The following is a 14,718-nucleotide window of genomic DNA, read 5'->3' as shown; positions in this document are numbered from 1 at the left end:
TTTATTTTCATCTTTTATGTTATTTTTTTGTTATAACTGTTACTTGTGATAGTGATTTTTTTCAAGTTTATATGATTTTTATATTTTTTTGTCGTTTTGTTCCAATTTATGATGCTGTAGATTTTCTGATTTCTGTACTTAATTTTTATTGTTCTCGGGATTTTTTATCATTTGAGCCGTTTGCCTTGTGTGACACTTTTGCGTAGAATCAGAACGCATACCGATGCTTATTCCAAGGTCTTTTGATACACTAGGTTCTCCGACTTTCACAGTAAGTAGGCGAGGAGTGAGCGGGGCTCTCAATGAGTTTGTTTATTTTTTACTCAGCTTTTCGGTGGTTTGTGGTAAACAAACTTCATGAGTTCTGCATAGTTGCATAGCCTACATACCCAAAATGGCTTAATCGGGAATTCGATATTCGGTAACACCTCCTGAATATATACACACCTTAGCTTATTCTACGAAAAACTGTCACACGGCAACACTTTTTCTATCATTTTAACAGCTGGTATAGTTTCTATTTTTTTTCCCCAAAAAATCAAGTTGGAACGGTATTTGAGAAATACGTTTCTCATTGTTTATAAAAATGTATAGTTGAGTAACGATCCTGTAAGTAGTGCCTACCAATAAGTGAAAATTTCTTTAAGAAAATCACTCAAGGCTCCTCGCTCCTCCCCATCCTCTATTTTATAACGTTTTCGTTTTCTCCACTGGCACGGGGGCAAATAAATGAACAAACAAAATGGTTATGGTATAATATATGATAAATATATGGTTGCTATAATACTCACCCCCAACACTGATAATTTCTACGGGTTGCAACCGCCTTACAGTGGTTAAAAACTCGAAAAACGTGATCATGGGCTTTTTGATGGCTCAAATGTCAAAATAGCTTTAGGTATGTTCTACAATGTTTCATCGTTTTAAAATGCGCATATTTTGTTGTATTTTTTTTCCTGATTAATGCACCTACAAGTGTAATAATGCTTCTATTTTTTGTATTTATCATTTTATCACTATGATGTCCTCAAAAAAGTTGTAGATCATCATATTTTTAAAAAAATTGTAGACGTCAAAGCTCTATCTTTTGAAAAACATGTTTTAAACACATTTTTTCAAAAACTAACCTCAAAAAACGAAAAATTCGTTTAACTTTTTTTTGAGAATAGCTTTGTATGAAAGAGTTGTGAAAATTGTAAAACTACACAACTTCATTGAAGGTGTTAAATCACTATTTGGGGGTGATTTCTTTAAAAAATAACATGTTTTTATTCTTTAATATCTCTGTAAGTTGCAAACATCTCGCTCGATTCGACAGTGATTGAAGTCGAGTCGAGTTACTCGACTCGTTTTATGTCATAGGACCCTATGCCACATTCATGTTGAAGCGAATCTTTCATTTAAGTTATTTAAGTAGTAAAACCTCACGCATACAAATGAAACTATATGTTTATGAAAGTTGAAAGGTTGCCCTTTCTAATGTATATAATTTTGTTTTGGTATGTTTGCAACTTTCAGAGATATTGAACAATGAAAACATGCAATTTTTTGAAGAACCACCCAAAAAATCACTTCAAAATAGTGGCTTAACACCTTCAATGAAGTTGTGTAGTTTTACAATTGTCACAACTCTCTCATACAAAGTTAGTCTCAAAACTCGCTTCGTAAAAAGTTAAACGAATTTTTTCGTTTTTTGAGGTTAGTTTTTGAAAAAATGTCTTTAAAACATGTTTTTTCAAAAGAGTTTTCTATTTGCAAACTTCGAGTAGATAGAGGAATTTCTTTCGTGGAAGCCAGAAAAATTGCTGGATTGAGCAATAATCCTGAAGTCTCATATGCAAATGTTCTCCGTCGTAATTCAGACCTCCCAACTAACTTATCCCAAAATAACGAATCAAAGCAAATTTCATCTCTTACGCAGAACTTTGAGTTGAAAATCAAAGAAAAGGATGCCACTATTTCTTCGTTACACGCAGTTATTGACGGTCTGAAAATGCAAATAGATGCTAGCAACCAAAAGATTGAAAAATTAACCCAAGCAGTTCTACTACTTGCTAAAAAAGCTAAGAATGATGACCAATACGAACAAGAGGAGGAACACGAAACCGATAAAATTGAGTTTGATGAATACTCTGAGACCACCTCAGACAACCAAGATGATCAGGATGAAATAATAGTTACTGATAAAATTGAAGACGTTGAGGAGAATGAGACTGATTTGTTCGAACCAACTAACAACCGAATACTCAGAGAAACACCACAACAATCATCTAAAAGAAAAGCTTCAACTTCACCCGTGGTTGAACAAAAACAAACGCCAAAGGAATTACAACAAAGAAGCTTCCCAAAGAGAGACAAGAAAGAGGAATCAAGTTAACGCCACACACCCGGGACTTTTTTAGCAAAAGGCTTAACAAGTTTTTCATAAATTCAAAAAAAAACCATGATGACTCAACTCAACCCAATTCCACCTAACTGCTCAACTCAATCCTCCCCGGAAAGTCCAAATTACCCTCTAGCCATACAGTGGAATATAAATGGTCTATGGGCCCATAAACACGAACTAGAACTTCTTATCCAACAAAATTCTCCAACTATAATTGCACTGCAAGAAACTCGAACAGGACAAACTAATTTCCTCGCTAAAAAATTGAGAGAGGCGTATTTGTGGGAAATCAAAAGCAAAGAACCTGGACAGACTGGTGCTCCTGGCAATGGAGTAGCAATCGCAATCCGTCATGATGCTGGACCTTCAACAATATCCCTAAATACCACACTTCAACTAGTTGCTGTAAGGATCAAGTTTCCTTTCTCCGCCACATTTGTTTCTCTGTACCTCGACCACCACACAAAATATGAAAACCAAATCAACGAACTACAAAAAGTGATAAAAACGCTTCCTCCTCCCATCGTTTTGCTGGGCGACGTCAACTCTCACCATCTAGCTTGGGGATGTGATGAATCCGATTCCCGAGGATCCGCTCTTTTGAAACTGATACTGAAAAACGACCTGGCTATCCTGAATACTGGTGAAAAGACACGACAACCTTTCCACCACCAGTCGGCTTCTGCTATACACCCTTATTCTGGTTTTCGATCGAATGGCATTCGTTCGAAAGTTCCCCCAAAAAGTATTCTTGTTTTCGTTCGAACGAATAAGAACAGTTCGATTTTTCGAACATAGTTCGTTCGAACGAATGTAGGTATTCTCGTTTTCGATCGAACGTATTTCTGCTACCGCCTGACAAACGCAAGTCCAATGCTGCGAACAGAGTGCGTTTGATTGAAAAATTCTCACACGATGCCAACATATTTTTGAAAAATTAAAAGAAAATAGGAGAATAAAATGATTATAGGGAAATTCCGATTCAAAATTAATTCAGCCAATAGTTGACAGATATTTTTGCCATTAAATAAGACCGGTAGTGGAATTCCAAGGATTTTTAAATTATTTAACTTTTGCGGAGTGCAATAAAGTGATAAAAAAATCGTTTATTTTAAAAATAAAAATCAATAATTTGCAAGTTGGAATATGTAAATCATTTTATTATAGAAGAATTATTCATTTGATAGCGGATTTTGAACCGAATTAAACATATGCAAACGAGAATGAGGCCGTACATCTTCTGAGGAACAGCAGAGATAGAGAAGCATCATTAACACCGGCGGGTAATGGCTCCGGCTCGATTGCCATCTTTTTAACACCCGTTTTATCTGCTGCTGGTGATGTTGACGGCAGGCAAGATCCATTCGTACAGCGTTTTCCCTGGTTTCCGGCTTCCGTACTTCAATCCGCCGAGCAAAATTTCACAACCCCACAAAACAAGAACGGTTGTTTACATTGAATTTGCTTGCCAGAAATGTCATTTTGATACGCAGGGCTGCCTATAAATTTCGAATTTCATCTGGTAACACCAATCTCGTACGTATCTGATTCGAACGAAAACAAGAATAGCCTTTTCGAATTCGTTCGAAAGTATCCGTTCGAACGAAAGCTAGATACGCCGTAAACAAGAATAGGGGTGATAGATGTTTCCCTTGCTTCACCTGGGATCGCATCAAAGCTTATCTGGACTGTTGACACGGATACCAGAGGCAGTGACCACTATCCTATTCACCTATCAACAACTTTTCCTCAACACCCCGAAACTCGACGTAGACGCTGGATATATGACGAAGCAAATTGGGAACTTTTTGAAGAAGAAATAAGCAATTGTTTTCGAAATAGACAAGACTTGACTATCGGAAACTTCACTTCAACCATCTACGATGCCGCTCTGGTTGCGATTCCCCGAACTCGTCAAATTGTTGGGAAAAAAATGGTGAACTGGTGGAACCCAGAGGTAGCCAAAGCTATCAAAATTCGACGCAACAAACTATACCGACTTAAAAAGACCCCAAAAGACGATCCACGCAAAGAAGAACGGCTCAAAGAATACCGAACGGCATCAGCTGAGGCAAAAAAAGCTGTTGAAAAGGCTAAAGTCGCATCTTGGGAAGAATTCACCTCTAGCTTCAACCCTACTACATCCCCCCGAGAAATATGGAGAAAGGTCAACGCCTTCAACGGAAATCGTTGTATACCACGTCCTAGTTTGACTATTGGAGAAAAGATCACCCACGATCCCGCTGAAATAGCCAACGCCATCGCTCGCCACTTTGAAGAAGGTTTTTCAACTAACATCGATTTCTCTGGCGAATTACCACCAGTTCAAGCCGACTCCTCTCTGGACTATGTTAATTCTGATTTCTCAATTGAAGAACTTATGTGGTCTCTTAATCGTGGACAAGGTCAATCAACCGGTCCAGATGAGATTGGATATCCGATGCTACGACGTCTACCTTTTAGAGCAAAAGTATTGCTTTTGGATCTGTTCAACCAAATTTGGCAAAGTGAAAAATGGCCTGACGAGTGGAAGACGGCAACGATCATCCCCATACCCAAGGCAAATAAAGACTCGAAGGTTTTGGGCAACCAACGTCCAATCTCATTAACCAACTGCATATCCAAGGTTTATGAGAGAATGATCAACCGGAGGTTGATGGACGCTCTGGAGGGAAAGCAACTTCTAGACGACCGTCAGTTTGCTTTCAGAAAAGGTAAAGGCATCGATGCCTATTTTGCCCATCTAGAAGGAATACTGAACCCTGCACTGACCTCTCGCCTCCACTGTGAAGTAGCAGCGCTCGACCTATGCAAAGCATATGACTCCATACCAAAAAATCTCATCTGGGGCCAACTTCGCCTATGGGGTTTCAGCCAAAGAATTCTGAGTGCGTGTGAAGACTTTATGGAAGGTCGAATATTCAGAGTGGCTATCGGAGGAACTTACTCCCAGGAATATAATCAGAAGCAAGGAGTACCCCAAGGGTCCGTTCTTGCGGTCACACTTTTTCTCGTAGGTATGAACTCTGTTTTCAAATCTATTCCTCCAAATGTGTATATCATGACCTACGCGGATGATATTTTACTCCTTGCAACACACCGGAACTCTAAAGAAGCAACAAAGAATCTCCAAACTGCCATTGATGAAACGGTGAGATGGTCCCAAGCTTCAGGAATGACGATATCCGGCTCAAAAAGTAAATGGTCTCATTTCTGTAAATGTCGAAAACATCCTGAAGAGTCTACCACCATCCTAATCAACGGAAACCGAATATACATGGATCCCACGATCGATATCTTAGGGATCAGTTTCGATAGACGCCTGAACTTCACTGGACACACCAGGCAGCTCAAGAAGAACATTCAAACTCGACTAAAAATCTTGAAAGCTATTGGCCAAAAAAAGACTGGAGGAAGCCGAAAAACACTTTTGACGATCTTCAAAGCCACGGTACTTCCTAAGATATTCCATGGGTGGGGCATCGTTAGCAGTGGAGGTCTACCCATAATCAAAATTCTTCAGCCCGTTTACAATACCGGAATACGACTTTGCTCTGGTGCGTTTCGCACAAGCCCAATACTCGCTATTATGGCCGAGGCTGGTGTGCTTCCTTTTCCCTACGAAGCCAAAAGAGTTCTTCTACGCAAAGCATCAAATCTACTTGCCAATGGTCTGAATATTACCCCTTCGCTGCTCAAAAGGGCCCAAGAAATGGTTGAGGAGAACTTTCCATTTATTGCCAACAAACCACCAACGCTCACTTGGTATGATCAACATCCGCAGCACGACCTTACCATGAAAAATGCCTTCCGTGTAGGCGATCCCCCTAGTAAAGCAAAAGCCTTGTTCAATCATCTGATAAACAGCACCTACCAAAATCATCATGCGATTTACACCGACGGCTCTGCTGCTTCAGACGGCTCTGTGGGCATCGGCTGCTACAGTGAAGAAATTGAAATCAAAGGACGCTTACCCAAACATTGTTCTGTTTTCTCGGCCGAAGCGCTAGCTCTACTTATTGCCATCGAACTCCCCTCCAACAAACCAAAAATAATTTTTTCCGACTCTGCAAGCTGCATAGATGCAATCTGTTCCGGAAAATCTTCACACCCTTGGATAATGAAGGCCAGGTCAGCTCTTAAAAACACCGAAACCAAGCTCTGCTGGGTCCCCGGCCACTGCGGTATTCCTGGCAACGAAAAAGCGGACCTTCTGGCAAACATTGGGCGCAGCGGGGACCTACTTACCCAAGAAGTTCCAGCACCGGATGCTGTTCGTTGGTTCAATGAAGTCCTGTGGTGTAAATGGAACTCTCACTTCCTGTCTGAGAGAGACTTGTTTATCCTTAAAACTAAACCGACTCCTTGTGCTTGGAAAGACCGAGAAAACAGGCACGAGCAACGTTCTTTGGCAAGACTTCGAATCGGCCACACTCGACTAACCCATTCCTGCTACATCGAAAGAAAGAGTGGTGACTGTGAATCCTGTGGAGTACGAATGACGGTGGAACATATCTTGGTTGAATGCCGTTTATACCAAGATGCACGTGACGAGGCTGAACTTGAAGGTGATATCGGGTCTATACTATCCTACGATGCTGCTAGAGAAACTAAAGTGCTGAAATTTTTAAGATTAACAGACCTTTTGAAAGAAATCTAATGTTTAAGGTTAGGAAAACATGTAAATACCGAAACAAGGGTGCTTAATCGCTAAGCGCACGGCACCCTCCCAAATAAACGCAATTCAATCAATCAAAAGATAGAGCTTTGCGACTTCAGCAAAGTTTTTTAAAATTTTATGATCTACAACTTTTTTGAGGCATTATAGTGATAAAATGATTAATACAAAAAATAGAAAAATTATCTCACTTGTAGGTGAATTAATCAGGAAAAAATTTACAACAAAATATGCGCATTTTAAAACAGAACATACCAAAAAGCTATTTTGACATTTAAGCCATCAAAAAGCCCATGCACGTTTTTCGAGTTTTAAACCACTGTGCGCCTGCTTGAGGTTCCAACCTCGTGCGAAACTGGTGATTTCTGAATTAATAAACGAACCCAATGGGGCTTATTATGCGACTCGAGTGACGTGACTCACGAAATTTCACTTCTTCGTCCTGACTCCAGAAAATGCTTCAGAAATTTGTGTATAGATGAGCTCTGAAGACCAATAACAGCTCACCCTAATTAAAATTTCTAGGCTAGAGAGGCTATTGAGGCTAGCAAAACGATATGAAATTTCGTAAGTCACGTCACTCGATTCGTGGAATAAGCCCAAATGACAGCAGTTAGAGAAAAACTCGTGGAAAACTAGGTTGCCTCTGCTAATAAACGAAAACGCTGTTAGTGTTCTTTTCGGTGAATAACATTATTAGATAATTTTTATACAATAGTTTGAACTCTTCTTAAGAGAATGTTTTGATAAAATTTGCATTTTTCATAGAATTTTCTGTAGTGTGACATTCTTGCGTAGAAATATCAACATAGGTCATAGAGACAACAACCTTGATGAAAATTTCGTATAAGTTCAGAACAAAGTATACTTGTTTGTGTTTTTATTCAAGAGACCGTTTCAAGCAAAAAAGTGAAAATGACCCGATAGTCACATGGGACAGTTTTGCTTGGAATGGCAGTAAAGTCTGTGTAAAACAATGAAATGAAATTCTCATTTCAATAGCAAATGATGTTTGGTAATTGTTTTTTTGTGTTTAAAAATTAAAATTTTTTGAATCCTTTTGTCATTATAATTTTTGTTCCTTTTATATGTAGATATTGTTTTTTTCTCTTTTGATATTTTCGTTTTGATTTTGCCAGTTGTGTGATGAGCGTAATTTTTGTCATTCGTGACTGTTTTAAATTTTTTTTGTATTTTTCTGTTATCATTTTTTCATTTGATATTTGTCATATTTTTCACATTTATGACTGGTTTTTTTGTTATTATCTTCAACAATTTTATCATTGGTCGATTAAATTGTTGTTTCAGCCGAGAAGAACTTTGGGTTTTTAGATTCAGATGATTAGAAAACAATGCTCTTAGAATTGGAACGAAACCTTCCCGTTACCCCACAGCAGAGGGACGCACTAAATCTCTACTGCCTGTGTGCTAAAAAGCGAACCCTATAATCTAATGGCTCTAATTTAAAAAAAAAAAGTAATCAAGACAGACACCTACCTTTTTCTTGGTTTCGTTGAACAAATCCATCAAACTCTCCCGAGCAGACTCAAACGGATTGGACGACATCAGGCTGCGCATATAGAAATACACTGCGTCGATTTTACGTTTCTAAAATTAAATTAAAAAAATGTTAAATTGAACTTTTAAATGACACTTTTCCAAGATTACCGAATAGACCGAAATAAGCGCCAGCTGATTGTAGGGACGTCCGTTTTTCGGTATGATCTGCTGGGCCTTGACGTACCACTGTTTGGCGCGCCGGTAGTTATTGACTTCGTTAACCTGCTCCCGGTAACGAGCCAGATCGCCGAGGAACAGGAACACTTTTTGGGCAGCCACCAGAGCCATTCCGCACTTGAGCCCTTTGGTGTTGGCGGCAGCGTTGACACCGATGAAATTGTCCAAACAAAACTCGAACTTTTTCTCGAGGAGCGTCAGCAACTGTTCGTAAAATTCGGTACCATTGTCGAGAATTTCGTTAGCTTTCTCCTTATAGTATGCGCGATTCATCTCGTCCTGATCTTCGGCCAGCAGTTTGCGCATTTGCTCAATAATGTTATAGTAAAGCAGCTTCCAGAAATGATGTTCCAAGTTGACATCTTGAGCGAAGCGAATTTCGTAAACGAGAAACGATTCCAACAATTTTTGTAAATCACTTCGTATCTGAACGTATACGTCCCATTCGCGGAAAAGATTTCCACTGAGAAGCAGTTCCTGCAGCCGTTTATCGGTTGCTTTCAGTTGGTGAACCAGTTCTTTGTTTTTAAGTCTACCGGCATCCGACGATCCAGTATCGTACCATGCTGGCCGAGAATTACCCAGTTGATTCACGCCAGAGATTCTCTTTCGTTCATTTTCTGCCTCTTCCATACTCTGCGGAGGATTATAATTACGCGTATTTGAGGCATTAACTACAATCGGTTTGTCGGGGTTGTTAGGATCATACAACGTTCTAGTATTAGGGGAAGCAACCGGTTCCGGATGACGTTGGAATTCATCCCTTGCTCCGGTAATGGTCGAAGGAATCTTTGGTGGAAGCACCAATACACCCGGTCCTTTCTGAATACCAATCTGTTCTTCGAATTGTTTTGTCATTTCCGCTATCTTGATATCAGTCTTTTCGTTTGGATCCGAATTGACGCCTCCCCTCCAGTTGTTTCCGATTACCAGGGGTTCATTCCTCTGCCAACTTCCGCTAACTCTATCGGTACTGTTGTCTCGACTGCTACTGTACCGCGAGTCCTGTCGAACCTTCCGGTAGTACCGATCCTGGCTGTTTTCCCGATGGTTACCGATAAAATTGCCACGACCACCGCCTCCTCGACCACGCCAATCTCTGTCGCCTCCGCCACCTCCATCATAGGCCACTCGGTCCATACTATTTTCACGGCTAATGTTTGAGGATTGTGAGTTGCGACGACTTCGACTTCCCCCGCCTCGACTGCCCGCTTTGGGAGGGAAAGGAGCCTTGAAGTTGCCGCCGCCGCCCCCCTCGTTGCCACCATCGAAATAGTCGTTCTGGCTCGAACGAGAATTGCTGCGGGTGAGAACGAGATTGTTAGAATTTGTTGCTATGCAAAAGTTTGGTGAAATCACTTCACATCTTGTTTGAGAGCTAAAATTATCGGATAAGAACACGTGCTTTCAAAAATTATAACCTTGAAAAAAAAATGGAAAATTTGAATGTTGATGACAAACTTACATAATGGCTTTTGCTTTTTTGCGATTTCCATTCCTTCGTAAGACGGAAAAGCAGCATGAAATGAACAGTCCAGGTATAAATTTGATAATCTTATCGGTTTATAGAGATTGGAAGACTTGAGGAACTTCTGTGTTCGATGACTTTTCAAATGTTAATGAAAGTTTAAAAAAGAAATGCTGGCTTTGATTTACAAAATACTTCATGGATTGCTTCGATATCACACGATAAATTATGTATGTTGAACATACTAAGAAAAAGACTTTTTTTTATTTAAAAAAAATATTTAAAACGTTGTAACTATTATGGTAACAAATTCCATGTAAAAGGTCTTTAATGCTCAGAGTTTTAAAATAGGTATTATTATAAACTGTTGCAACTGTTGAAAAAAAAGGATTCGACAAAACAAATTAAAATACTTATTTGAAAATTCCTAGTTTCAGGAATGTAGACGGACACTTTCCGTAGTCTGATCCATGTTCAATTTCAGCAGAGTGATGACAAATTTCAGCCTGCGTGTATATAGTTGTTTCCCATACTGATTTTAGGCTCTTTACTTTTACTTCTTTCTTTTAACCTGTTTAAAGCTGTTAAAGATTGAACCAAATTGAACTGTCAATCAACTTACCTTCGATGTCTACGTCTATTATTTCTGCTATTATTGCTACTAATGATGCTAACATTTCCGCTACTGTTATTGTTATTATTGACACTAGTTCCTCCTGGAGCATTATTATTGATCAGCGGATCTCTTTCCACCTCTTCGGCCCAGTCCTAAAAGAATAAAAATTTAAAATAAGTTCTTAATTTTTACATTTTTTTCGGACTCGCCCTACGATGACTTACAAATTTGCCCAACGGCTTCCGGATGGTGTCGTCTTCCTCCAACCGACCTCCATCGGAATGCTGCCGGTTGCGGCCACCATCAACTGGTCCTTTCCGGAACCCATCCGACGACGAGTTCCGGTCGTCGTAACGATCTCCCCTTGTAGGAGGATGGGTGCCATAGTTGTTCCAGCGCTCGTTTGGATCGACACTCGAATTGCGGCTGCTAGGTTTCGGAGGCCTATCGTAATCCGAGGATGGTGGCGGCAGATGACCGTCCGGATCGCCGCCAACGTCCGACGAGCGACTACGGGGCCTTTGGTAGTCCACCGGAGTACGGGCCCGATAGTCCATCGATTGTGGCTGTTGGTAGTTTTGTTGTTGCTGATAGTTTCCTGAGTATCGGTTTCGCCCACCGCCTCCTCCTCCGCGCATTCCCTGCCGTGAGCGGGGCGATATCGGAAGCGTGTGAGACCAGTTCTGGGGTGGCGGTTGGTGGGCATTCTGGGCCTCTTCGCTACGTAGCTTTTCCAGATAGTCTGGTGGAAGGTTATGATCTTGGAGGAATTTACGTTGCAATCGAGGAGGCAGACTTTCAAAGTTACAAGGCAATGGAATTTTCTTGGAGTTACCGCGACCTCCACCGAAGCTGGGATCAACGCTTCGGGTGTCCCGCTCGTTGCGGAGACGGTCCTGCTGACGGTAGTTTACGTTTGGAGGATTGCTGGAAAGAACTCGCGGTTCCGAGGCTTGTCTGAAACCACCGGGTCCTCCTGGAGGGGCATCGTTACCCCGCTGGCGCTGATCGTAATAGTCGTGCTTTTTGTTACTGCCCCCTCCATGGCCTTTTTTGTTGACCGATCGCCAGCCGTCGTTCCAGTCTCGATCCCGGTCTCGGTCCCGGTCACGATCACGGTCCCGATCCCTGGAAGGCCCTCCCTCGCCGATAGAGTTAAGCGACCGATTACTGCCGGAGTTTTCCGATTTTCGAAGTGGACCACTCCCGGGACTGTACAACGATTGCTGTTGCCGTTTGCCACCGCGGCCTCGACCGGACGAGGCCGGTGCACTGTTCATGGCTTGGCCGGAAGCACCGTAAATGTCTGGAAGGGGAAAAGGTGATACAATTTTGATGATAAATCGCAGAGTATGATAAATTACTAAATGGTTTTTCGTTTGTCTTTAAATCGGATCGAATTTCGAATTCTTCAAGAGTAATTGAAAATATTACTATGCCCTGTCGCTATATTACCCGATCTGTTGATGCTTCTTTGCCTATTTCGCGTACTGTTTTTTCAATGTTTATTACATTTAAGTTGTGCAACAACCTGTTAGATCTTTGAGTATTGTCCCTCAAGCAACTGGTCTCGATGTAACGACCGCAAGTGCCTTCAAGGTACAGATTTAGAGTTTTCACGTTTAAATTATCCCCACATTATTTGATATCTTATTGTTGTTCTTTCTCTTGCGTGTACAATTTCGCCATCTTCAACCCACGGAAGGTGATCGAAAAAGTAAAAGATTTCCTTCTATCCGAAAGAAAACCCAGCCCGGCCATTTAACTCACCTGCACCGAAACGATCCGCGGAAGAACCGGGTGCCGATCCAGCTAGCTAGGGTCAATATCTTCCGGCAGCTTGCTACCAGCGGACAACGTCGTCGTCCCAAGTTCCCGAAAAAAAATCCCTTTGACTGTTCTTGAACGGTCTTAAATCAGTCGTCTTTTTCTTGCGCACACAAACAGTAGGCCGTCTGCAAACGAAAACGGAACGACCAACGAAAAAAAAATAAGAACGCGAACCCCGAACGCTGAAGAAGCAGCCAGGCAAAAAGAAGTTCCAGCAGCGCCTGCTGTTTTTTCTCGTCGGTCCAGCTGCTTCGGAGACGACGAATCCGGAAGTTGCGGCACTACAACGGAACGCACCGACCGACAAATCCGCGCGACACTAACGACACCGAACCCGTACGCGATTACGCGAATCGATGGAATTTTTCTACTAAAGAAAAGCAACACCGATTAGAATGAAATTTTGTTTTTTTCTTCTCTTTTCGCGACGACGAGCGCAAAGAACATCCGATTCCGATGGTTGCGCTTGACTTTTTCTTTTTCCGAGTTGACTTTTTCACTGACGGACGGGAAAGCGAAGCGAAAAAAGAAGAAACTGCTGACAGATCGACACACTCACACGACGAAAATTACGTTACACTGAGAAAAAAAAATTATCGAAACGGCCACAGATAAAGCACTGGACACTCGATTTCGTTTGTATGATAATTTTTCCAACAGTACGCAATACCGACTCCAGAGTGCGCATCGATCGATTTGAAGAAATACTATCCCAGTTAGAAAGTGTCACTCAACTTGAAAATAACAGGAAATTGCAACGATAAAATCGTGCTAAACATGAACATTTTTCCTACTGGACATTTTTTGTCAAATTTTTTTGGTCCGCCACCTACCGTCGGTATTGCGAACCTGAATAAGTTAACCAAAAATTGGCCAGAAAATGGTCGAATTTTCGTTCAAACCTCATGTCAGTGTGATCAGTGGATAAAGCATGAAAATCTAGGCACATACTTTTAACTGTAAAGAACTTTAAACTGCAATGTAATGACAATTTTGAAAAGTAAACAATTATGAAAATTTCGAATATTTTAACTATGTTATAAAATATGCAGGTTTTGACCATTTTAACAAATATGATAATTTTGACAATTTTGACAAAAATTTTCAACAGTTTAGAAAAAAAAACAAATAAAAAATTTTAATATTAGAATAAAAAGATAATTTGGAAATTCAAAAATTTAAATTATAACAATTTGGCCAGTTTTGATAATTAAAAAACAACTAAAGAATTTTGAAATTTTTGACAATTTAGCAATTTTGACAATTTTGGCCAATCTGACAATTTTGACAATTTCGAAAATTTTGAAAATTTTAACAACAAAAATCATTTTAAATTTTTACACAATTTTGACCATTTCGACAATAATGACTATATCGGAAATTTTGACAATATTGACAATTTTGAAAATTTTGAAAAGCTTGATAATTTTGACAATTTTGATAAATTTGAGAAAAATGAAAAATTTGAGAAAAATGACAAAAATGACAAAAATGAAAAAAATGACAAAAATGACAAAAATGACAAAAAAAAAACAAAAGTGGCAAAAATAACAAACATGACAAAACTAACAAAATTAACATAAATGACCAAAATAACAAAATTTACATTGATGACCAAAATGACAAAAATGACAAAAATGACAAAAATGACAAAAATGACAAAAATGACAAAAATGACAAAAATGACAAAAATGACAAAAATGACAAAAATGACAAAAATGACAAAAATGACAAAAATGACAAAAATGACAAAAATGACAAAAATGACAAAAATGACAAAAATGACAAAAATGACAAAAATGACAAAAATGACAAAAATGACAAAAATGACAAAAATGACAAAAATGACAAAAATGACAAAAATGCCAAAAATGCCAAAAAGCGAAAATGACAAAAATAACAAAAAATGACAAAAATGATCAAAATGACAAAAATGATAAAAATGACAAAAATGAAAAAAATGACAAAAATGGAAAAAATGATAAAAATGAGAAAAATGATAA

General features: G+C 39.6%; 1 protein-coding gene across 2 annotated transcripts in view; it reads right to left on the bottom strand.

Moving 5' to 3' along the window:
* Positions 1-13,198, bottom strand: part of LOC129738652 (telomerase-binding protein EST1A) — a 177,474-nt gene extending 164,276 nt beyond the window's left edge. The window contains exons 1-6 of one of the 2 annotated variants that reach the window (XM_055729901.1): positions 12,656-13,198; positions 11,110-12,191; positions 10,892-11,037; positions 10,267-10,299; positions 8,733-10,101; positions 8,562-8,672 (exon numbers count right to left, since the gene is read on the bottom strand). In XM_055729901.1, the coding sequence (XP_055585876.1) occupies positions 8,562-8,672; positions 8,733-10,101; positions 10,267-10,299; positions 10,892-11,037; positions 11,110-12,165 (2,715 nt within the window). In that variant the 5' untranslated portion in view covers positions 12,166-12,191; positions 12,656-13,198. The remainder of the gene's footprint in view (positions 1-8,561; positions 8,673-8,732; positions 10,102-10,266; positions 10,300-10,891; positions 11,038-11,109; positions 12,192-12,655) is intronic. The other variant, XM_055729902.1, reaches the window with a different exon arrangement.
* Positions 13,199-14,718: the final 1,520 nt, after the last annotated feature.

Source organism: Uranotaenia lowii, chromosome 1, assembly GCF_029784155.1.
Source record: "Uranotaenia lowii strain MFRU-FL chromosome 1, ASM2978415v1, whole genome shotgun sequence".
Taxonomy (NCBI): Eukaryota; Metazoa; Arthropoda; class Insecta; order Diptera; family Culicidae; genus Uranotaenia; species Uranotaenia lowii.
The sequence above is the reverse complement of the archived record's forward strand: the minus strand, read 5'-3'. Positions and strand labels throughout refer to the sequence as shown.